Genomic DNA, 25,754 nt, shown 5'->3' on the forward strand with positions numbered 1-25,754 from the left:
GTCTTCAGGTTTCCTGCACTCTGGTGAGTGCACATGCCCATGCGTTCTCATTTGGGCACTCAGTGCCAAAAAGATTCGCCATCACTGATCTATGATATGCTGCTCTTTAATGACATCCAAAACCTATTGAGGTGCTGCCAGCCTGCAGAATTAAAATCTGCTTTGCTGTCCATTGTGCAGTGAATCCCCAGGATATTATAACTACTTGCCTGGCCAAATAGCTAAAGGCATATTTTCCCATGAGCAGATACAAATTCAGTCAAATTCAGATTACCTGCCTTCTCCCATACAGGTAGAACTTCCTCCTCAGTTTTTAAGGTCAAATAGGAGATGTCCTCCTAGTCCTTAAATTTCAATCTGATGCTCAAAGTCCAGGGCCCATTTGAATTGCTGCAGGCTGTCAGGGGACAACTCGACAATGCAGGATTTTTTTTTTCTTTTTCTTAGTTCCACTCCAAAGCAGTTGGCACGAAAACCCCACTGCAATGCTCCAGAAGGCAAAAATGTTCTTTGCAATAATAGCAAAAGCAGCAACATTACATCAAGATGCAGGAGGAAGGGTTGGAACAGCAGGAAAGACGGAGGATGAGTCAGAAATGAAACTTACTTGTCGGGAGGGTGTAACAGTGCTTTCCTTATCAAAAAGTAGTGGTGGTGGAAAGAGAATGGCAAGAAGGAACAAGAAGAGAGAAATATTAGAGACAAATTTAGATGGGAAATTGTAGTGGCTTTTTTTTTTGCCTTTTCAAGTTGCAAAGTATGCAAGGCAATAATGATGTTTTTACCCTCTCTCCCCATTTTTAACATTAAAAGCAGCCAGCCTTTTGAGCTGCAGAATTTATCAAAAAATTATTCTAGGTTGTGGAAAGTAATAACCAGTTAACACAGTTTGTTCTATATTAAAACCCAGCATGGCTTCATTATAAAATGGCAGCACTATTTAATCCCTTTAAGATGCTGGTTTCTAGCTGACCCTACCAAACACTTTCATCTCCGCCATTAAAAAAAGTTCCAGCTTTGAAGGGAGATTCATTCTAAAATTCCACACTGGAACAAGAGTGGATTGTGGAAATTTGCACAAGGCTGATATTCCTACCTGCCCTGCATTAGAATTCAGAATATTGTAATTTGTGAAAGTGTTGACTGTGTACTTTTTTTTTCCTCAAGAAATCCTGTTTGTCTTCTTTACCTGCACAGATCCCCAAATCCTTCTAAGGGGAAATTAGCACTATACATTTCTTAAAACTCAGGTTTTCTTAAAACTCTTAATTTCATTTGAGCTTCCAGCCTCTTCTTTTTATTGCACTGCATGTTAACGTAACTGAGCAACTGAGCTAACGTAACTAATGTAAGTGAGGAAAGAATAAATGGAATTAACCCCTTGGCTTTTATTGGATCCAACTGGCCATGCTGTAATATTAAGTTATTATATTGAGAACCCTCCTTTTGAAACAGACACTCCAGGTACTCCCTCCTCTTACAGGTATTCCTTGACTTACAACCACAACTGAGTCCAAAACTTTTGTTGCTAAGTGAGACATTTGTTAAGTTAATTTTGCTCCATTTTACGGCCCTTCTTGCCACAGTTGTTAAGTGAATCATTGCAGTTGTTAAATTAGTAACATGGTTGTTAAATGAATCTGGCTTCCCCATTGCTTTTGCTTGTCAGAAGGTTGCAAAAGGTGATCACATGACCTTGGGACACTACAACAGTCATAAATGTGAGTCAAGTGCCAAGCGTCTACATTTTGATCACGTGACTATGGGGATGTTGCACCGGTTGTGTGAAAAATGGTCTTAAGTCACTTTTTTCAGTGCCATTGTAACTTTGGTCACTAAATGAATGGTTGTAAGTCGAAGACTACCTGTATTTCCCCCTACAACTACCATACTGTGAAGTAGACTGACTAGCCAAAATTATCCTATGAGCTTCCCTGACGAGGCTGGATTACAACATAGATCTCCCCAAATGTAATTCAAGATCATAATTGCTGCAGACAACAGCTTTGAATGAAAAGTATTTACCGTATTTTTCAGAGTATAAGATGCACCTTTTTTTCTCAAAAAAGAGGCTGAAAATCTGGGTGCGTCTTATACACTGAATACAGTATTTTTTGCCTCCCGAAACTCTGCCCCCTTCACCAAAATGGGCGTACAGAGCCTGTAGAAGGCTTTCAGAGAGCTCCTGGGGGCTGGGGGAAGTCAGAAATGAGGAAAACCGGGCCCTTTTTTGCTCAATTTTGTCCCCCGCCCCGCGCTCCCAGGAGCACTCTGCAAGCCTCATAAAGACTACTCATGCAATTTGTTTGACAAAAAATGGGCCTATGTTTGCGAAAAACGGGCTGTTTTTTGCTTGTTTTGGGTGCCCACCCCCAAGAGCACTCTGCAAACCCCCTAAAGGCTGTTCATGCCTTTTTGGGGGAAGTATGCTATGTGCAAAAACTTTTTAAAAAAATTTGCCTCTTCGAAATCTTGGTGTGTCTTATACTCTGGTGTGTCTTATATGCTGAAAAATACGGTATTTCAAATACTGAATCATACTTTCACCATATGAGTGGCTTGGATTAACAGCCTCTACTGCTCTCCGTAAAACATGGCTTGATCGGAGCCTATGACAAAGATAGGCTCTATAAAACACAAGGAATAGAGATTTAGAATAAGTGACAATAGAGTTTACACGCACAATTGAGCCCAAAATTTATGTTGCTAAGTGAGAAATTTGTTGAGTGCGTTTTCACCCCATTTTACTACCTTTCTTGCCACAGTTGTTAAGCGAATCACTGCAATTGATTAAAACACTGATGTTATAATAATAACACAGATGTTAAGTGGATCTGGCTTCCCTGTTGACTTTGCTTGTCAGAAGCTCACAAAAGGGGATCACGTAACCATGAGATTCTGCAACCGTCATAAATATGAATCGGCTGCCAAGTGTCTAAATTTTGATGATGTGACCATAGAGATGCAACAGTGTAAATATGAAAAACGGTCATGTCACTTTTTTCAGAGCTGTTGCAACTTCGAACCATCACTAAATAAGGTGTTGTAAATTGAGGAACATCTGTGCATTCAGAGAACAGGGGTGAAATTTGTTAAGTGAATCACTGCAGTTGTCAAATTAGTAGCCTGGGTTCTTAAGTGAATCTGGCTTCCCCATATGGAGACTTTGCTTGTGAGAAGGTCGCAAAAGGGAATCACATGCTGTCCCCAACACTGCAACCGTCATACATCTGAGTCTGTTTAATGTAAATCATGGGGATGCTGCAATGGTCATCAATGCGGAAAAAAACGGTCATAAGTTGCTTTTTATTCAGTGCCCTTGTAACTTGGAATCAGAGGTGGCATTCAGCAGGTTCTGATCAGTTCTGGAGAACCAATAGCGGAAATTTTGAGTAGTTTGGAGAACCGGTAAAAACCACCTCTGGCTGGCCCCGCCCCCATCTAGTCTCTGCCTCCCGAGTCCCAGCTGATCAGGAGGAAATGGGGATTTTGCAGTGACCTTTCCCTGCCACGCCCACTAAGCCACGCCCACAGAACCGACAGTAAAAAAAAATTGAATCCCACCACTGCTTCCAACTGTCACTAACTGAGCTGCTGTAAATCGAGGACTACCTGTAGTAACCTGTGCCAGATGTTTAATCTTTCCCCCAGCCAATGCCCGTTGTTGGGACCTGCAGTAACACACCTACAAGGAGTGAGCTGGATTCACACCTACACCCACTCGGCCCCGTTGCCATTGGGCAACCATCCGGCCACCGCTACCCACGCCCTTCCCTTACGTCACACAGGCGACCTCGCCCGTCCGAACCCCCCCGCCCCGCCCCCATCCGAATGCCGTCACTCGCTCCCCATTCATACCTTCCGCACACTTTCCCTCGCTTCCCCATTCACCAACGAGTTCCGGGGAGGCGAGACGTCGCGTCACTTCGGCCTTCTCATTGGCGCGGCGACCTCACAGCTTTGGAGGTTGGAGGAGCGAGCGTGGCGCGGGGGGGGGGGGAGAGGGGGGAATAGGGCGGGACGAAGAAAAAAAGGCGGGGAAAGCTGGGGAAAGCCCGGATGTGACCAGGGTGGCAGTCGAGCTCGCCGGGAAGCGGGGCTTGAGTTCATAGCGGCGGGAGAGCGAGGCTGCGGAGGGCGGGGCTGATGGAGGGAGAGCCAGGGCCTCTCGGGGTAAGGGCCGCCTTGGGCACCGGAGCGGCGGTTCGGGGCAGCGGGGTCCCCGGGGAGGCGTCTGGCGCAGGGGCGTGGAGCAGCAGTTCTTCGCGGCTCCAGGATGTCGGCGAGGGCGTGAGAGGCTGGCTGTGAAGGGTGAGGGTCACGGTTTCCTCCGGGTTTGAACGCCGGACGGCTCGGGGAAGCGATGGCCGGTGGGGGTGGTTTCTGACTCTTTTCTAATAGGCCAAATAAAATGGTGCAAAGGAGGCGGAGGGGGGTGCTGAACACGTGTCCTTTTCCGCCCTGGAAACCCCAGAATATTACTTCCTGATCGGAGCAGACCTTCTGCATGTTCTCAGAGGCACTGTTTTCCTGGCTATCTTATACGAATTCGGCACAAACCTTGGCGCTCCGGGGGCAGCAACGGAGCACTTCCTCCCCGGGATGAGAATGAGTGGGGGGAAAATAGGATATAAGGGATGTGTTGAATTGATTTCATTTCTTCTCTTTTTCCCCCCTTCCTCCCAGGGAATTTCAGGTGACATTTTAGTTTCATAGCAGGAGATAAATTTGATGAAGAAATACAGTCCCACCCTTAGGCTTATTTGGTGAGCTTTGTAGCCCCCCTCAAAAAAGGGGGGGTGTTTAGTGAAGTTATGGACACGGTGGCTCAGTGGCTAAGACGCTGAGCTTGTCAATCAGAAAGGTCGAATCCCTAGCACCCCGTTACGGAGTGAGCTTCTGTTACTTTTCCCAGTTTTTGCCAACCTAGCAGTTCGAAAGCATATAAAAACGCAAAGAGAAAAATAGGAACTACCTTTGGTGGGAAGGTAACAACGTTCTGTGCGTCTTCGACATTTAGTCATGCCAGCCACATGACCACGGAGACGTCTTCGGACAGTGCTGGCTCTTCGGCTTTGAAACGGAGATGAGCACCGCCCCCTAGAGTCGGGAACAACTAGCACATATGTGCGAGGGGAACCTTTACCTTAGTGAAGTTAATTGTGACGTACTCCCATTGCTGTGCTAGCTACCATAATAATCTTGTATCACAGGACTGTGGAAAGGTGCTTTCCTGTATGTTCTTTGCTTCTTGCACATTATTCATTTATTCTGTTGATCTTGATTTATGGAGCAGATCTGGCACAATTAGGGGAATGTGGAATGAAAGCTAAATTCCTTTGCAAGCATTTCATATCCCATTATCTAGTCCACAGTCCGGATACTCCATTTCTAGTTATTCACAAGTTACTCCAATTCTGCTAAGTTATTAAGCAACACTAATTAAAAGTTTCTTCTTTGTCATTTTAACTTCATTTTATTGTTCCATAGTGAGAGAATCTTGACTACTGTTGATAACTAACTCATGGAAAATAAATTATGCTTCAAATATAGGGCTATCAGATATTGGTTACAAAGATCTGGAGGACAGCAAACTAGCGGTCAACTGGATTTTTACAGAGCAGTTTTAGATGGCTTCCAGTTGTGCTCTACTGCAGCACCTAACATCTCAGCAAGCCAAGCCCATAGGGAAGAATTTGGTGATACTAGGAAAAAAAGCAGTCTGTGCAGGAAGGGAAAGTATAATTGGATAGTGTTGGTAGACTTTGTACAGTATGTAGAATAAGTTTAGTCCAGATAAGATTGGAATAATTCTTGTAGGAAACACTGCCAGCCATTAGTCAGCTGTCAACAATATTGAATTAGATGGGACAACTTATTTCTATAAGAGGAAATCGATTTCTACTTCTAGGGTGGATGAAGGCCACATATGGCTCCCCGGCCCATTTTCGTAGAGCCATCCTAACAAGCTGTCATGTTTCAGCTGCTTTCTGAAAACTGGAAGTGCAATTTCCTGCCATTTGATGTTGAAAAGAGTTGTACCACTCTTAAGACTTGCCACATTTTAAAAGAAAATAAAATGTCCCGCAAAATCTGAAAAGTTTCTGGAGGTCTGATTTTTACCTGCCAGATGGGCTTATTTTTGCCTATTGTAGGCCTTTCCCCTCTCCCCCCCCCCACCACCTCCAGATTTTTCACTTCCTAACTTTCAAGAGCTTCAAGCCCAGGCTTGAATAGTGTTATAGCTGGGAGTAGACAGATCTTGACAGCTGCATATAGGACCCAAACAAAATGTGACAGATAACATTTCAAACATAGGTGGTAGAGACATGGAGCCAGCAATAGTGAAAAAGTTGACGCTGGATTGGCCAAGTTCTAAGATATTCTGAGACAATGTTTGGTCTGTTAGATGAAATGCTAATGTGAACCAGGAAAATGTAAATAAAATTCATGGTTTTCCATGACATTGGTTTATTTCCCAGAGAATTCTATCTTGTTCGCGTGTCTACTTTTAAGCATCGTTCTATTGGTCTTGAGTGTATAATAACGGATATCCACATTTCACTGAATTAATATAAAATGAAATGCTGAAATGGGGGCAATCTCGATGGCAAACACAAGCAAATTATACAAGTGGCAAGATTTTGAGAAGTAATTGATCGCAAAACAGGTATTATAAATAAAAATACGTAGAAAATGTGCAAATTATACCTGCTTTCTAAAACAGCATTAACATTACAGAATTTGGTATTTATCGTACTGATTTGAAATATCAAATTGATATTGTCAATAATTTCATGAGTATTGGAGGCTGAATTGGGATCGTGGAATCAAAATCTATTAATTTATAACTAATTGAGAATTCTCATAGATTAATGGGTATTGAATTTATTTTTGATTACCGTATTTTTGGGAGTTTAAGACGCACCTTTTTCCTCCCTAAAAGAGGGTGAAAAATTGGGTGCGTCTTATACACTGAATGTAGCCTCACCCAAGCACCGGCCCCAATCCTTTGTTCTCTGCCTCCCAGCAATTGACTTCCTTGCAGAAAACAGGCTTGCGGATGCTGGAATAGGCTATAACAGCGGTCTCAACCTGTGGGTCACGACCTCTTTGGTGGTTGAAGGACCCTTTCACAGGGGTTGCCTAAGACCATCCACCTCCACCGGCATCGCCCATGCTCAGGAGTGCGTCCTGAAGCGGCAGGTTCATGAAGAACATCGTGTGGCAAAGCAGCCTCCTCCCCGTTCTGGGCACAACCCAGACGCTGCCCTGCCCAGTCTCCATGCCAGGGGAAGGCCGAGGCGCTTAAGGGGGAGAGAGACAGGTTCTTCTGGGTGGCAGATCAGCCTTGCCTCCGACGTATGTACGAAGGGAGTGCGGTCGGCGGTGCAGCTTCAGCCCAGCCGCCTGCACAGGGGCTCGAAGATACCCGGAGAACAGGAGGCCGGCAGGGTAGTTGGGCCACCCGCTTCAGCCAGTGGGATGGGCTCTCGCCCAGGCAGGTGCATCCCGGGATTCAAGCTGCCTTGGGCCTGGACGCTGCCTTTGCCGCCCCCGCCGCCGGTCCTGTCCTGCGGGCTAAACTGAGCTTGGAGGCTTTTTGGCCTCCAGGAAGGGCTGGCAGGAGAGGTCGGAGGGGAGGACAGGCCCCGCCCATCCATTCCTTCAGTCCTGAGGAATTCCACTCGTATGGAAGCAAAGTTCGATGTAGTTTAAGCCTCTGTTTAAAATCCCATTTAAAGGGCAATTTCTTAATCTGCATTAAATAGATTGCTCATACGAATTAACCACTACGCGCTCCCACGCCTGGTTGTAATGATTCGAAAGAAAGAAAGAAAGAAAGAAAAGGAAGGGAGGAATGGAAGGAAAGAAAGAAAAGCAAGGGAGAGAAGTAAAGAGAGAAAAGGAAGGGAGGAATGGAAGGAAAGAAAGAAAAGCAAGGGAGAGAAGTAAAGAGAGAAAAGGAAGGGAGGAATGGAAGGAAAGAAAGAAGAGGGAGGGAGAAATGGAAAGAAAGAAAAGGAAAGCAAGAAAAGGGAGAGGAATGGAAGGAAGGGAAGAAAGAAAGAAAGAAGAAAATGGAGGGAGGAATGGAAAGGGAAAAAATGGAGGGAGGAATGAAAAGAAAGAAAGGGAGGAATGGAAGGAAAGAAAGGGAGGAATGGAAGGAAAGAAAGAAAGAAAAAGGGTGGGTGGGGGGAACGGAATGTAAAAAAAGTTAACTTAATAAAGTGAAACTCATTTAAACCGTGAACTGCTGCTGGAGGCAGGCAGGGAGGTCATTTTATCCTGGAAAATCCCAGCCTGGCTGATCTTCTCCCAAACCAGGATTGGCAGATTAATCACTATGCTTTAATTATGTTCAATTTGTAATAATGAAAATACATCCTGCATATCATATTAACTTTATGATTCACAACAGTAGCAAAATTACAGTTACAAAGTAGCAACGAAAATAATGTTATGGTTGGGGGGGGTCACCAGAACATGAGGAACTGTATTAAAGGGTCGCGGCATTGGGAAGGTTAGACCCACTGGGCCAGAACAATCCCTGCAGGAGAAATTGAAAGTGAAACTTGCTGTTTGCTCCATGCGGCAAATTGCTGGGAGGCAGAGGCAGATTTTTATTTCTTGTGCTAATCAGGCTGTTTGCTGCAAGGAGATAAGTCAATAACTATAAATGCCTATAGAATGTTCAAATTCTTAGACTTACTTTTGAAAGACTACTGTATTATTCTTCTAGACAGCTTAACAAAATGAAGAAGCTTTTTAAAATAAATGCTTGATCTGAAGAGGCCCAGTGCTATTGTATCTTCTTTTAAATAGCAGAAAATAACTATACTTCCAGAAAGCACATCAATTTTAACAGCATCTGTACAAGTATAGTCGGAAATGTACCCTACAAATAGTGTATATTGTCTGTATTTTTTGCTGTTTGTTGCAAGGAGGCAAATTGCTGGGAGGGAGAGGCAGATATTTTCCCCTTGTTTTCCTTCCCAAAAGCTAGGTGCGTCTTATACTTTAGAGCGTCATACTTCGGAGCGTCTTCTACTCCGAAAAATACGGTATATACAAGCTTGATATTACCACCAATAACATTAGGTTGAAATCCTTGTGATTCTCATATATCTTAGATGGCCATAACCTCCACTGTGAGCGATCAGAGCTTCTCAAGGTTGTAGCCTAAAGCAGGGATCCCCAACATCCGGTCTGTGGAACGACACCAGTCCATGGCATGCCAGAAACCGGGCCATACAAACAAGCGAAACCCCATCCGTAGGATGCAGGCAGCATGTGAAACCACGCCCCCTCTGGTCTGTGGAACAAAACTCTCCATGCAACCGGTCCCTGGTGCCTGAAAGGTTGGGGGCTGCTGGCCTAAAGCATCTAAGTGAAGGTTTGGGAATATTGGAGTTGACCAAAATAAAGCCACGTTTTACAACATCCTGGCTAGAATCTCTGGATTCTGGAATGTGATATGCCATTTCTTCAGATGTTTAAACATTCTCATTTCCCACAGGTGGATCGTTACAGCTATAATGGATGATTTAAACCTGCACTACAGATTTTTAAATTGGAGGAGGAGGATCCGGGAGATTCGAGAGGTGCGAGCCATTCGTTACCAAGAGAGGTTCAAACACATCCTTGTTGATGGAGACACATTAAGGTAGTGTGTCATTTTTGAATGTTGAAAGAAACTTGAATGGGAGACGTCTATTAAATATTTAAACAAAGAGCAGAGAGTGCTCAGCATAGGAAGGGTACATATTTTCTACTACTCAAGCACATTTAGGATTTCTACTTTGTCTGAAAAGCAGGTTTAATGTTTACAGTTTTTTTAAAATGACTGTGGAAGAATAAATCCATTGAATAAATATGAGCAATTAAAGACAATGTTTTATAGTGACATTCCATCAAAAATTATTTTAGCTACTTGAATAGCATTACCTAAAGCAAGAATTTCAGAATATTTTAGTCTCCTGACCAAAATATGGAGTTGCCTTTGAAAATGCATCTCATTTCGTATTTCTTTAATAGTTTGGCTAATCTCCAAACTCTAGTCACCTTAATGAGAACTACTTTGGTGTAGTGATTAACGCCTTGGGCTAGAAATGGGGAGACCATGAGTTCTAGTCATGTCTTAAGCTTCAAGCCAGCTGGGTAACCTTGGGTCCAATCATTCTCCTGACATCCTAAAATGCTGCTTAGACAACTATAGAGACTAGTCAGAGCATCTGATCCCATTCCATAATTAATCATAATTAACTTAAAGTGATAAATTAATACCTGTAAGGGGTTTTTTTCCTAATAAAAAAGATACTCATTTCAAATTATAAGTATTCCGTGTTTTAATTTTGCATTTGTTTGCTGGGTTTTTGCATTCTGTACATACACACATATTGTGTGTGTATGTGTTTGAACAATGTGAATTCTGTCGTTTTACATCTGAGTTAGCAACCTTTAGAACCTCCTTTGCTAGTTAGTTTTTGTGAGATCTTGCTTCCAGTTATCTTACAACAGCAACATTAATTGGGGAGGGATGTGTATTTTATCCCATCTTTTGCAAGGATGATATAATGCTTAATGATGCTCTGTTTCTTGCCATTGTTTGGATAATTAAATTCTACTGGGACTCTTAGTACTTGTATTGGCGTATGAGTGTGACACAAGATATATTTATTGTATTTATTTTTCACATTTCTGAACTGCTTATCTCCCTCAAAAAGAGACTTTTGAATCCCAGTATACTTTTGATCCCAAGCTGTTACCTAAAAAGCTGCAAATCTTTTTTTTTTTTTTTAAGAATTGGAGAACTCTGGTTCCCATTATCTGTCTGAAATGACTTTGCGAGTGATTAATTCCTCTTGTTGCTATTAAGCACAGAAACCTCGGAAACCAAATATTGAGGGAAACTAAACATCCCTAGGCTAGAATGTTATTTGTTTTCTCTTGAAGATGCTTCTGGCCAGTTAAATGTGAATGTTTTTAGGGATGAGCAGAATTTTAGTTGTGAAGATCTATAGCCTAGCTTTTGCATCTTCCCTAGCATCAGTCATCCATTCTTGTTTTTCCTTTTGTTCTTTTGTAATGACACCTATTTTGGCTTGAGTATTGGAGAACCGGACCTTGTATCTTTTCTGCAGTTACCATGGGAACTCTGGAGAAGTTGGTTGTTACGTTGCTCCTCGCCCGCTGACCAAAGACAACAATTATTTTGAGGTAACCAGTTTAGCTCACCATCTGGGAAGTCACTTTCAACATTACTCTTCTTAGAGACCCTTCTCTGACATACTGTCCTTCCTTCTCTTTTTATTACTTCAGAGAACAAGCGTAGAATGATTTGATACTAATTGTATGGAGGCAGAGTTTTGCTAAACATTGATTGATTTTAAAAGATTTTCCAACAAGGGGAGATATTTGACTGTAGAACAGTTGCCGTTGATTGTGCTAAATTTTCTTTCATTTTCTTTTAATGAGATGGAAGAGAAACATAAAGGAGCAAATCTTTCAGCTATATTTAGTTCGTTTAGCTAAATTAAATTTAGTAGAGTATAATAGAAAACGCGCCCCCCCCCAGTTCTGTTAACATTTGGGGATACATCCTGTGACCTGTCACTCAATAGCTCTTGACCCAGAATGGTTGTGCAACATTGGACCAGGTGAGCTGTAAAGCTCAACCATTTTATGAATCTTCCCTTGGACAATTAATATTTATGTAAACGGCTACTGTTTCAGGAAGCTTTTCTCCAACTTTCCCTAGCTATAAGTCAGTATTGAAGGTAGGCTTTTATAACCTGAGACACCCCCCCCCCCCCCCGGTATGTCAGGAATACGCTCCTGGAATCCCCAGCTAAGTGTGATGATTGGAAATGCTATGAGATATAACCCCAGTATAGTTGGAAATCATCAGGAAAAAAAGTTTCATAGAAGAATCAGAACGATATTTTTGCTGAGTAAGAAAGTTGGAAGGAAATAACTTCCTTGTTCAATAATTTCCTTGTATAATAAGCCATTGTGCATGAATATTGAACTCCTTATATAACAGAGCAGTTGGCTACTGTCATGAAAACAGGAGCACTGTATTGTATTGTGGATCCATCTCTGGTATTTAGAAGCCTGCTTTGTAGATCCTCATGAGCAAAGAGGTGCAGGGGAGGTGCTTCTAAATAATGTGGAAAAAAGCTAATCAAAATATATTTTCTTAGCCTTTATACATACATTCCACAACTTGATGCCTTCTGTCTGGCTTTTTGTTTATTGTAACCAGCATGCTACTCAACAGGGATTTACAGAGTTCTCTGGAGTTCAAAGTTTTTTTAAAAAATGCATTCAATTGTTTTTCAATTAATTTATATGCTTGCTGTCTGGAATCCTTTCTAGAAACTCTGTGCAAAATCAGAATTATATAGGTGTGCACATTTGCACAAGGTTTTTTAGTAAGGATTAAGATTAAGTAAGGAAGGATTAAGAACAAAGGGTACTTTAATGGGGAGGTTGAGTGATGAATGCCTTGTTTAAAGCAGTTACAGAGTTCAGGTCAGGAAAGCTTGTCCTGGGAACCTTTTGGCTTGCAGTTCATTCTTATAAATGTTACATTTCTGCCTAGGTGGGACAAATGAGATGGATGTTTTACATTATATTATTTGTCCTTGGCTTTTATTCTGTCAATTGGTTAAACAACAGATATACTCAGCCCTTGGCTCCTTTTCATATTTTATAAAGACATAGTCATCATCTTTGTAAAAAATTGCGTGGGTGAAAGGTTTTGGTGTATCCATTCTTTCCATTTGTTCTAGGTGTCAATTGTGGACAGTGGTGTGCGTGGGACCATTGCAGTAGGACTGGTGCCTCAGTATTACAGTTTGGACCATCAGCCTGGATGGTTACCGCATTCAGTAGCCTATCATGCTGATGATGGCAAGTAAGTTAACAAGCTTGGCAGATCAGAATATAACACTCATCCAGTGTATGTTTTGTCTAGATAGGTGTAAGGAATAAGTCAGGCAGTACCTCAATTAAAGAAGCCAGAGTCAGTTAAATGTTGGCTTACAACTTTGATAACCACTGGCTAGATTGCCTAAACATGGATGAAAACTCTGAACCCCTATAAGATCCATGGTTTCAGAGTGCATACATGACACCTGTATGCATTTAGCAGAGAATGGGGATGATATTTTAATATATTAGTAAAAGATTTTTTAATTCATTCACTTTGTTGAGTAATTGTTAAATGCTGAATACTTATGAAGAACGTATCAAGGTCAGGTATGTGTGTGTATATATTCATTCATATATACGGTTTTATCATGTGTGAATGTGTGAGAAACTGAAATAGATGGTAGTATTCCAACTTGTGAAAAACAAAGTTAAATAGATTTGTGGATCTGTCAAACTAGAGGCATCTTCTCTAGGATTACAAAGTGGATCTAACTGCACTATTGTTATTGAACATCATATCACACTAGCATACTGTTGATTAGTTGTTCTCCAGCAATCATTTAAAGTTCTCTGTGAGATTTACAGAGATTTTACCTGAGATTTATCTTATCCAGACTTTACAATGGTCGAGCCAAGGGACGTCAGTTTGGGACAAAATGCAATTCTGGGGATCGGATAGGCTGTGGGATTGAGCCAGTGTCCTTTGAAGTCCAGACAGCACAGATATTCTTCACCAAAAATGGGAAAAGGGTAAGTTCTGACTCAGCCTTCCATCCTTCCCAGGTGGGTAAAATGAGGACTCAAATTGTTGGGGACAATATGCTGATTCTGTAAACTGCTTACAGAGGGCTGTAAAGCACTGTGAAGCAGTACATACTGTAAGTCTAAGTCCTATTGCTATTGAGCTGAAGGTATTTACTGCAGCAGTGTTGCTAAACCGGAGGATATGTGGGTTTGGTTTGGTGTTTTGATGGGACAGCTGCCTGGGAATTTCATGTGCCCTGTCTTATACTCCAAATGAAAAAGTTGGGAACATAAATGAACATAGAACATAAAGGAGACATGAACATGTTCCCACCTCCACCTCAATACATTGAGTGACTTCCCCAAAGCAATCCACTTAAATTCATGACTAAGATTTTATTTGATCCAGGGGTCTTCTGCCTGTCCTTCTTGAAACTGTTCTACCCAAGTTAAAGAGAATGTGAATGTGTGAAAATTATGGATTGTACAAGTTAGGGCCAACAAAGAATGAGTCAGCTTGCATTTTTAAATAATTTCACACTCATTGGACAGTATACTTAGGTATAAGAAACTTGCCATACGGGGGAAAAAACAGTAGCTTTTTTTTTAATTGGGTGAAAGAATTCAAATTATGTTTCTCCCCCTCCACTTGCAATCCAGAATGGTACAACCCAAGGTCTCTGCCAGCTAATTCTGCCACTTCATTCTGTACAGTCTGTAGGCTTTTTGCTATGATTAGCCAGCTAGATTAAACTGATCTAATTTATGGAACTGTTGCCTCCTCTTAACAGGTGGGCTCAACAATAATGCCACTCTCGCCAGAAGGTCTCTTCCCAGCCGTAGGGATGCATTCACTGGGTGAAGAAGTCCGGCTCCATCTCCATGCAGAGTTGGGCAGTGAAGAGGAAGATGACAGCATTATGATGGTGGACAGTTATGAGGATGAATGGGGACGACTGCATGATGTGAAAGTCTGCGGCACAGTAAGTGAGCATCTTTGGGGAAGGAAGCAGAACACCAGAAACCAGGGGTGGGGGCTTTTCTGTGGTCCTTGAGTAGAGATCCACCGGAGTTACAATGATTTGTGTTTGTGAGCATGAGAGTATGCATCCTTCGATCCGTTATCATCTCTTTGATCTTTAGAAAAGGAAAATATTTTTGTTAGCATCAAATAAGAGCAAAATCCTTAACCCTTACACCCATCAAATACCTTTCTACAATGGGCCAGCAAATGTATTCTTGGTGATGGGGGATTGTGTTCCTGGGTAAACAACAACGAAATATCAGAAGGAAGGTGTTGTGTTCTGAAGCTTACTTAAGATTAACTTAGAAGTCTATTCCGTGATTTGGCATCAAGTTTCTCTGCTCAAGACCTGCTTTGTATAAACAGTACTAAGTATTTTGCAGGCAGTGGAAGGTGTTGCATAATTAAAGGGGGAAACTCTATTCTTACTACAGAGGGAAGGGGATGTATTTTTTTTCCACCTCCAGAATGTATGTCACTCCCATATGCTTGCAGCTCCGAGCTGGCAGCTCTTCCCAAACTTAAGTCTATACTTTTTGTTCGTTCATTCATTCACTTCTTCCTATAGCTGCCCATCTCACCCAAATGACACTGAGAGGCCTGCAATTCTGTACAGTGTAGTAGAGAAAGGCATGGGGTGGGAAAACAGCACAGCCAGTCCCATTTTGGATTCCAGCAAGCATTTGCTGCAAGCCAAATTCCCTGTCAGAGGATGAAACCACAAAAACTGACTCCCAATCACTTTGTTTCTTTCTCTTCCATTATACACACACACACACACACACCTCCCTCTGAGCTGATCTGAGCAGCATGTCAGGTTTCTGTTCAGAGTGACTGGGACTTTGAATAGGGAAAAAAAAACCTTATCTTAAGAGTGAAGAAATTGAAGCATGTTGTTGTAGCTTATTAGTCATAAGAGGATGAAATCACACAAATCTTGAGAGGGTAGTGGTGGTGGTGATGAGGGGATTTTTATGCTCCAGGGAAAAAGGCATAACTTCAGGGAGTTGGCCATCTAGACTTTTGACTTTTGTTGGCTCTTGTCATGCCCAGACCAGCAAAAGAAGGATCAGCAGGACTTTTCATGCATGGTTTTGGAGCATTGTGGAATGCGTACAGAGAAACACCCAGAGCATGTTCCTGATTTTCACTATGCAGTTCTGCGAGGCCTGTGGTTGTCATTGTGTATTACATTCTCTGCAGCTCAGCGCTGTGGATGGACCAGCTTCCTTACGATACCAGAAAGAAGTTGCGTGGCTGCCAATACATTGGCTGCCATCCAAGATGACAATTTAGGCTCATACTCTGAAGCGCAGCTTTGGCAAGCCAAAGAAAGGGCAGTTGTCTGCATTGTGAGAGTGGGATGTGTAGGTGCTAACGGAAGAGAAGTTCGAACGACAAATCTGGGCCCCTGTTTTCAGACTCGCACTGACAGCTTGCTGAAGTCCAAAAGGGAACGGATTGTCCCTGGGCCTGCACTTCTCTTCCCTGTCGCAGAGTTACATCCAGAAGCAGAGAGTGGGTTAGCAGCTGGGAGGTCACCCAGCATTCCTCCTGAGGCTCTTACTGTGTCCATGGGCTGCCAGCTGCTTCTCTCTGTCCTGCTGCTCTTGAGATTTTTCTCACTCCCATTTAAAAACATTTTGTCCTGTCTCTTGTGGTCTCAAATTGATGCTTGGCAGCTTGTGTAAAAATTCTGAAATCCCAGTGGGAAACTGAAGAAAATGGGCTTTTCCTTTCTTTGGAGACTGTGGGATAGACATGATGACATAATCCTACCCTCATCAGATCCAGCTAGCGACTCGGTGCTGCTTCTTTGGGCACATGTTGCAAAGGCTCGCTGGCGTGTTCTTCATTTGCGCCTCCTTGGGAGCCCTGCTCTCTCTGGACCTACATTTTATTCCTTTAGTCTTTCAGTGTACCTTGCTGCTGAATTCCTTCTAATACAAAACCAGAGCCTTTATGACCCTCATGGAGGTAGCATAATAGAGTTACACATGAATATCTATAAATGATTTATTTTAACTGCTTTACAAAGTGCTCTGGGTTTTACAAGTCTTAAGAAAAGGAAGGAAATGGCAAATGACTCGGGTCCTGAGCACTGGAAAAAATGACTAAGAGTTCCTATTCACGTCATCTGAGATTCCAGTTTGTATTACCCACAGATTCCAAGGACATGTTTGTAGCTATAACAATGTTCACGAGGCAGTGGGAGTAAGAGAGAAGAAGCCGTGTTAATCCTCACATCCGACAATATGTACTCTCTCTCTTTATCTTCTAATGGAATTGTAATTCGTGGTTGGGAGGGCTGGAGTTAACAGCATGGAGTTAAAGGAATAAGGATGCCCTCTCCTCGCTAAATGTTGTTAGATACTGTTGTGGGATTGCTAATCCTTTCTATCTACTGAGTTCTTTGAGGCTCTTATAGGTGTGTTTTCTGTTACAGAAACTAGGATTCTTAGTTAATGGAAAAACTGGTGTCTGTCTTTTGTGGTGGTCATAAAGCTAGTTTCAAACACTAGAATGTGTGTAGTATGGCCACTATCACTCTTAAGCAATCTCTTTGCTTGAGAAAGCAACCAGTGATAGAAACTTGCTGATTTGACATGTAAAATTCTCGTCTTGCAAAGTCCTAGCTCGAAGAAAACAATTCGAACTTGAGGGGATAGGTGGCAGGGCAGAAGAAATATTAAACACTAGAATACTGTTTTTATATGAACCTTTCTACAAGAGCCATAATGAATGGACTTAATAGGTATCAGCAAATCTTTTAGTCATCTGCATTAAAAGTAGAAAGATCCCTTTAGTCTTTATTGTGACATTGTCAGGTCACAATACTCTTTCAGGAGAGTAAACAGGGTACATGAGCTGCCTGAAATACATTTTAATTTATTTTAAGATGATGTCTTCTATAGAAGGAAACATTTGTAGGTTAGGGTCGAATTGTGGAGTTGTTGGGGTTCTTTGATCTTAGTTGTTCTCTTGCAAATGTTTCATTACCAATCTAGGTAACATCATCACTTCTAAAAGGAGTAGGGTTTTCTCTATTTTATATGCTAATGGTTTGCCCTATCAGTGTTGATGGGAGAGGTTTTAGTTCCTTGATTAAACTATTATTTACTGTTAGTTTGTTTGTCCAACTTTCTAGTTCCTTGATTGGCATATTGTTTTCTTCTTGAGTGTTGATATCTTCTCCCAACTTGTATTAAAACAAATATATTCATATTTAAATCTACGTTATTATGCAGTCATAGATCTGTTATTATATATTTCAAAACGGCATAAAAATTAAAAGTTATGAAATGCAATTCTCTAGAAAATTGCTAATTGCCGAATAATGGGAGATACGCAAAAAGCTTCTTCATCTGCGACCTGGAATTTTAAGATAAGCTGAGCGAAATTTAATGCAGAATCTATGAATTGGACAATGCAAAAAAGAAAAGAACCCCAAAACCTACCTTTATCATAGATGTGAACTCTATTTGCCTATGAAAGAAAATGAAATTATGAAAAAAAAATGAATACTATATATGAGCTGTCTTAGTTTGTGTGTATTTGCAAATTGGAAAATCTTCCATAATTTTGCATTCAAAACTTTGTCCAGTATTTCCTCTTAGTTATAAATGGAATAGCAAGACAACTTACAAATTGAAGATAATTTGCTATGTTGTGTAAACTTTAGGAGGACAATCCCTTTGGATATTTATACATTTGCAAGATTCTGTGCTTTTTGTGTGTGTTTATGTTCTTTCAGAAAATCTTTTTTTCTTAAATGTTTTGCTTTATTTTCAGAGTGGGCAAAGGGCAAAGAATTGATGCCCATGCTTTCCTGAGTTTATTCAAGTTATGGCTATAAGGCTATGTCTGCCTTTCATTTTGCTTTTTTAAAAGAACAGTATTTCACATAAAGTATATAATTTTGAAAAGTAGTATAAAACTGTCTCAGTTTTAAGAGGAATTTCCAAAAAGCACATTGCTTTTTTATATCTACCCACTCACCCACCCAAATCAATGGTTTCATATAATCTGAACACTTTGGCCCCATATGTAAAGAATGAGTGAAGGGATTGGCCTATAGAAAATAAGTAATAAAATTATAATCCTTGCAAATGCTTATAATCCACTCCTCCCAAGTTTCCACTGAACAGTTTAAGGTATTTAATAGCAATGAATACCATAAATGAGCTGTTAAAGTATCCTTTACAATTTTTAAAAAACTAATATACTGTGAGCACTAAAAGCTGCAGAGGATATAGGTACAGTAAATGTCAAAATATTTAAAGTATTCAAGAATTATGTGTTTAAAGATTATGGAGAAAGACACTGTAATCGGTATAATGTAATACCTATGAATAACTGCAATATTATAAACAGACTCTAACATCATCTGGAATCGAATATCTGTTTAATAACCAATCTCCAGTTTATAGAAAGATGTTCAGTTCTTCACTAAGTTAAACAAAGTGATCCCGTAATAAAGTGTTGTAATGCAAAATGCTTGAATTTGGGTTGTCAGCCAGCTTCTTTTTCTAGATACTTTCTTTTTCATTGTCCTTCCTGGTTTGCTATATTTTCCATCCAGTCCTGACATCAGCATTCTATAACCATGTAACATACCGAAGTCCCACTAGGTTTTTGGGGGGAGGTATTGTAATTGTACTTTTGTAAAAAAATTCTTCAAAAACAGTTGATATCTCTATATTCTGAATAAGTGTTGTTGATTTGGGCAAATAAGAAGATGAGAAAGAAAGAAAAGGAGAAGAATGAGTTCACTTTCAGCTAAATCAGACTTCTCCAACCTGCGACTTCCAACTCTATTAGGTTTCAATTCTCATAAACTCAACTATCATGGCTATAGATTGAGCTACCTGAAGAATTAAGAGATTTAGTGCAACACATTTGAAGGGTAACAGATGTGATGGCATTCCAAGATGGAGTTGGTGTCCTGAGTGGAATCCTACCTTTCTACAGAGATAGAGCCATAAGAAATTGTGGGTCTCATTTTGCAAAAATGGGTAAGTAGCTTGAAATCCTGACCCAAGTTTCAGTGTTGTAGAAATTTATTCAGACATTGCTTGTCCATGAATGTGTTGGGATAGAATTCAACACGGATACTTTTAGCCTTCCCAATTTTCAGCATAACACATCCAATGGAGAAAAGTATTAGGCTATACTGTACTGGAGTGGGTTTCGGTAATTGTCCTCCCTTTTTGCAATTTGTATATGAGAAAGTGCAGAAAATAAGTAGAGGAAAAGAAAGGAGAAAGGACCATACTTCTGACATGTTTGTCCTCAACTGCTTTGCATAAGGCAGTTCCTCTAACTTGTATGTTTTGCTTATGCAACAGTGAGATTTCTTTGTAAATATTTTGATGTGTTAAGGCTAAAAATGGCTGTGGACTGTAATTTTACGTACGGTATACTCCTTTTATGTGTCATTGCACTACCAGAGTTTATTCGTGAGTAGAGTGCTAAAGGTTGTGCAAGGGTTTTTTTTTTTAAGTGATGCCTAATTTTAAATGTCACTGTCACTGCAATCTCCCCGGGAACATAAGGAGGTCAGAACAAGGAGAATTTTAAAACACCTGAGGTGGATGGGCCTGATTGAAAGAAATCAGACTTCAACAGAATTGTGGTAATTATAGAGCCTGAAGGTTTGCAGACCACCTCTGGTATTTCTGTTGAGTTTGTGTGAGATCTGTCTGCTTTACAACCAGCAGAAGGACATAGCACCATCCTGCTCTGGATACTTCACACTACATTTGGGCTATGTGCTTTGGACCTGGTACATGTAAGACCTGCTTAACAACTTCAAAGCGAGCTCATTGTGGTTCTATTCTATATGTTCCTTGCTCTGTTTTTTTAAAAAAATGAACAGAGTTTATTTATATATTTCTTTGTTCATCAAATCTGTATCTCACATTTCCAGCAAAGCCGACTTGCAGCACACCTCATGTAAGAGAACATTCCGGTACACGAATCTTCCGACTGTGTTTGTAAAAGGCTCCGCTGTCTTTCTGCCATTTTTTTCCCACTCTCTACTCCTTCTGTTCTCCATCTACTCCCATCTGGCTGTCTATGTGAGAGGACAATAAGTAGTTCAGTCAGTGGCGACCATTACCCAGATTAGCCTTCCGATGAAGTGGTTTATTTACAATTAGTGTGAGGGCTTATTTTTTTGGCATCGGAAAGTGGAATGGGGGAAGGAGGAAGAGGCAGAGCCCATATTACGGTCAAAATGTTATGGCACCAAAAAGATCTCTCTCTCTCGGTGAGTCATTCTCCTTCCCAGCTGTATTGCGTGCAAGTGTTTTGACACTTGGAAACTCCCAGCACAAAGGGGTAGATTCAGATGGTGAGTCATTGTATCTCTTCTATGGGAGTACTCTGGGTCAGCGGCGACCCAGGCATGTGCTCTAAAAGCCTTAGCCTTCCAGTAGCTTCCCCGGCTGTAACACGAGAAGGACCCATCTTCACACTGGGGTGAAAGCACTGCAGCTCTTTTGCCTACAAACCAGGCTGTCATCTGGTGTTTTGCAGTAGACAACATCTGTAAAACTGGGCTTGAAGGATTGCCAAGGAGACATTCCGGCCTTTTTCTGGGGAGCCTGTTGTTCCGCAAGATTTGAAAGAGTGATTGGAGTTCAAGCTTTGAGCCAAAATAGGCTTCTGTGGAGCTCTTCCCCTCAACCAAATACTCTTTGAGTTGTTGTTTGCCTGTACCAGCTCTTCCTGTGCTGTCTGGCTGTTAACTACGTTTCGCAAATGCTCTGCTTTAATACCCTCTGCTGATTTCTAGTTTATGCTTCCTCCCCCTGCCCCACATTGTCCTAGAGGGGAGAGATTGTACAGATAATGGTAAAGATTGCATCACATTAAATTCGGAAAACCACAGTAATTTTAAACACTCAAGCACCCCAGTGAACCAATATGATAGGAGGAGGAAAAGGAAGAAGAGGAGGAGGGGAAGAAGAAGAGGAAGAAGGGAAGGAAGGAAAGGAAGGAAGAAAGAAAGAAAAAGAAAGAAAGAAAGAAAGAAAGAAAGAAAGAAAGGGGCTTTCCTCAAGTGCCTAAAAGATATCAAACCCAGCACTGGGAGAATCTGTCAGTGCTAAAACTGATGTACCAGCCACTTCATTACAGTATTACCTATACTATCACTAACAGCAATAAGATTTTGGAGGGATTTCTTGAGCATGAGAGAAATTCACATGAGAAATACAGTGAATTGCCTGGATCCTACATTTCTAGAATTTTAACAATGGCTTCATGGACTCAACAATAGCGCGATAATTCTGAGTCTGCCAAGTATTGCATGTCATCCTGGGGATCACTTATCAGCTTTATATTTATGAATCGATCTGTCTACAGGTCCATCATATTGTAATTGGCCAAGAGAGAAAATACATGCATGAAGTAACTAACACAGGTTCTATCTCACATCCAGATTTTTGTGTTAGACTAAGACTGAGCACTGGATGTTCACAGCTATATTTATTTTTGCTTTCTAGAAGCCAGGGAAACTGCCAGCTCAGGCAGTAAAAAGATGCATTTTGTTCTTTAAGAACAGTGTTTGACAATTGGTTACATTGGAAGAAAGACTGCAGTGGAATTTATAGCCTGGCATTTGATGTGACACATGAATGTGTTCTTAAAATATTTTTGGAAAGTATTTCTTATCTATTAAGGAGACCCCTGGGAATTCGTACAAAAATTTCCTCCAGGCATATGCATATACAAGTCCTCAGCTTACAATTGTTCCTGTAGTGACTGTTCAAAGTTACAACAGCAGTGAAAAAAGTGACTTAGGGCCGTTTTTCACACTTGCGACTGTTGCAGCACCCCCCTGGTCACATGATCAAAATGCAGATACGTGGCAACTGGTTCCTACTTATGACGCTTGCAGTGTCCTGGGAGCCATATGATCAGCTTTTGTGACCTCCTGACAAGCAAAGCCAATGGGGAAACCAGACTCACCTAACAACCATGTGTATTAACAACTGCAATGATTCACTTAACAACTTTGACAAGGAAGTTCATAAAATGGGCCAAATCTAACTTAACAACATCAATTGTTAAGGGTTTTTTTTTTGAGTCGTAAGTTGAGGACCACCTATATATACTCTGTGGTACCTGGACTATCTCAGTCTTAGGCTGAAAGCAATGAAGTGGTTAGCCAATAGGCTGCTGTGTAGAGACTGCCTGTCCAACACTTCCCAGGACAATACAGGTGGCCTCTAGAGAAACTACATAATAGCACACAGTGTTCCATTTTCTTTTCTTCCAGCGGGAGATAGAAGAACTGGCTTGATGAAAGTCAAAAACCAACATCCTGTGTTCAAAAAGATCAAGTCCTGCCAAGTTTGAAGGTCAAGTTTCCTTTGAGTCCTGGTAACTTCCTGGACATATCCATGTAGTTTTCTTGGCAAATAATACAGAAGTGGCTTGTCATTGTTGCCTTCTGAGATTTTTTTGGTCTTCCCAATCTGGTTTATATTCCCAGGACTTCTGATTGTTTCTCTTTCAAGTGTAAACCAATTCCAGCCTTGCTTGGCTTTTTGAGATTGGCTAATGGTGGCTAGATGTACCCTCTATAGCTGGGCTCCCTATCAGTTGACTTTCTTTAGAGCAAATCGAACCAAGTCATTCAGCGGGTATTCCCGAGAATTCTGGCTTTGCAAGGAATTCTAGTTGAAGATGTAGGAAGGTGTTGGGATTTATAGGAGCAGGACCCGTGGGACTTGTGGTGTCATGGAAAACTTTGTCTAATCTACTTTGAAGCCTTTAACAAACTTCCTACCAGCTTGAAATCAGGTAAGTAGCCTATGATCCACTAGAGCAGTGGTTCCCAAACTTGGCAACTTTAAGACTTGTGGACTTCAACTCCCAGAATTCTCCAGCCAGCTCTGCAAGTCTTAAAGTTGCCAAGTTTGGGAACCACTGCACTAGAGTGTACCTGGCCCCCCAAATATTCTTAGATCTTAACCCTGACATTGGTAAATATTCAATTGTGGGGGTGTTTTGTTTCCATTTTGGGAGTTCATTTTTTTAAAATTTCATTTCACTTTAATTTAAAAAAGAACACATTCCACCCTCTCAAAAATGTCCCATTTACCTGGTAATATCATTGGACAAAACCCTCTGATGCCAATGAAGACTGAATTACTGAACCAATGCAGCCCTCAAACCATACAAAATGGGCAGTTATATAAATTTGATAGATAAATGATTATCCACTCCGTTTTAGAATTCTCCACATGCCAATTACCTCCACTAGATCAATTAGATCCCACAGACTAGGCCTCCTCCGAATTCCATCCGCCGGCCAGTGTCGACTGGCGACTACTCGGAGGAGAGCCTTCTCTGTGGCTGCTCCGACCCCTTGGAACGAACTCCCCGTGGAGATTCGTACCCTCACCACCCTCCAGGCCTTCCGCATAGCCCTTAAAACCTGGCTGTTCCGACAGGCCTGGGGCTAAAGATTCGCTGCCCCTATTTCGAATGGTATGACTGTTGTGCTTTTTAATTATGTATTGTTTTGTGTTGTTACTAAGCTGTCTGTATCCCCACTTCCCTTTTTGAGCTGTGAGCCGCCCTGAGTCCCCTTAGGGAAAAGGGCGGCATACAAATGAAATAAAACTCAAAACTCAAACTCATTCTAATAACAGCAGCTAGAAACTAAACTCCTCCTCCTCTTCCTCTTCCTCCTCCTCCTCTGAAACATTTTATACTAGATGACTGCCCAATTTTTATCATTTGTGAGGTAATGGTTATACAAAACTATCCTCCTCCTAATAAGAGAATGGGTCATTTTTCCCCCAGGTAACTCAACTACAGTAAGATCCATAATAATAAAATATGGTACTAAATGGAGATTTACGTTGTATTTGAGACTTCTGTAAGCTCATACTGAATGAGATAGGACAACTGCAGGATTATTTTCTGGTTGAAGATATATGCCTACCTGTATAAAAAAAACAATCAAAAGAGCCAACTCTCCTTGCAGGGAAGTTTTTATGTGGAGGGAAAGCATCAAAAAGCATCCTTCTGTGTAGTGGCATGATGCATCTCCAGCCCCATAGCCCCATAATCCTGTAGCTACCTTTCTCCTCCTGTTTTCCTCGCAGCAACAACCCTATAAGTTGGGTTGGGCTGAGAGAGAATGACTGGCCCAAAGCCAGCCAGCTGCCTTTCATAGGTAAGGCAAGATTCGAACTCACGGTCTCCCACTTTTTAGCCTGGTGCCTTAACCACTAGACACCACAATGGCTCTGAAATGAAAAGCATTTCATGTCTTTCCTCTTGGGCCTTCAGCAAACATTGCTTACTTTATAAATGCATTGCTGGGTGGAAAAAGTTCCAACTACCAGTTTGTGCTTCTTGCTTGATTTGCCCTGATCCTTAACACTAATGTGGAGATTCAGAGTATCAGGGCCATGCTTATGGAAAATTGGTTTAAACTCCATGCAACTCAGAGCTTTGCGTATTTCGTTACCCAAACCAGTTCAACAACACATCAATTGAACAAATTATCTCTTGGCTTGGACTTGGGTCTGCTGTCTCGTTCAGACTACCTTGGAATTGGACTTGGGTTATATTAAGGACAGATTTTTCTTGGCCACCCAGCTTGGCTTAAATCCGGAATATGCTACCAGGTTTAAGTTCCTTCAACTGCTGTTGGCTGAGGATTGGTCTCAAATGACCAGCGCAAAACGCGGGGCCTGCATCTGCTTATCTTAGAGGTTCACCTGTTTGTCTTGGACTCTTTCTTGCTTGGCCGTCATGTTCTTGTCTTTGTCTGCTGGAAACTTCCCCTTATAAACTAGAGTTTAAAGTAAAGTTCCATCAAGAAGCTCTTGGGATGGAATTTTCTTTTCCATAGTTGTGGGCCTGCCTGTAACTTAATACGCAGTGGTGGAGATGCAGGTTTGGGCTAAGGGTTCGAGGAGAGACAGGCTTACCAAACCATTTTTATATCTAGCACTGCAGTTAACCAAGATAAGCTTGAATAAAATCACCATGTTCATTAGGGATATATATATAT

General features: G+C 41.4%; 1 protein-coding gene across 2 annotated transcripts in view; it reads left to right on the forward strand.

Moving 5' to 3' along the window:
* The first annotated feature begins 4,044 nt into the window (after positions 1–4,044).
* The window catches only part of SPRYD3 (SPRY domain containing 3), a 53,815-nt gene continuing 32,105 nt past the window's right edge, over positions 4,045–25,754 (forward strand). Inside the window, exons 1-6 of one of the 2 annotated variants that reach the window (XM_087710623.1) lie at positions 4,045–4,173; positions 9,524–9,670; positions 11,148–11,223; positions 12,801–12,925; positions 13,557–13,692; positions 14,478–14,669. In XM_087710623.1, the coding sequence (XP_087566749.1) occupies positions 9,543–9,670; positions 11,148–11,223; positions 12,801–12,925; positions 13,557–13,692; positions 14,478–14,669 (657 nt within the window). In that variant the 5' untranslated portion in view covers positions 4,045–4,173; positions 9,524–9,542. Of the gene's footprint in view, positions 4,312–9,523; positions 9,671–11,147; positions 11,224–12,800; positions 12,926–13,556; positions 13,693–14,477; positions 14,670–25,754 lie in introns of both variants that reach the window. The other variant, XM_087710622.1, reaches the window with a different exon arrangement.

The sequence above is a fragment of the Thamnophis sirtalis genome, unplaced genomic scaffold (genome assembly GCF_051295495.1).
Source record: "Thamnophis sirtalis isolate CommonGarterSnake01/CBP01778 unplaced genomic scaffold, rThaSir2_p1.2 scaffold_3, whole genome shotgun sequence".
Lineage (NCBI taxonomy): Eukaryota > Metazoa > Chordata > Lepidosauria > Squamata > Natricidae > Thamnophis > Thamnophis sirtalis.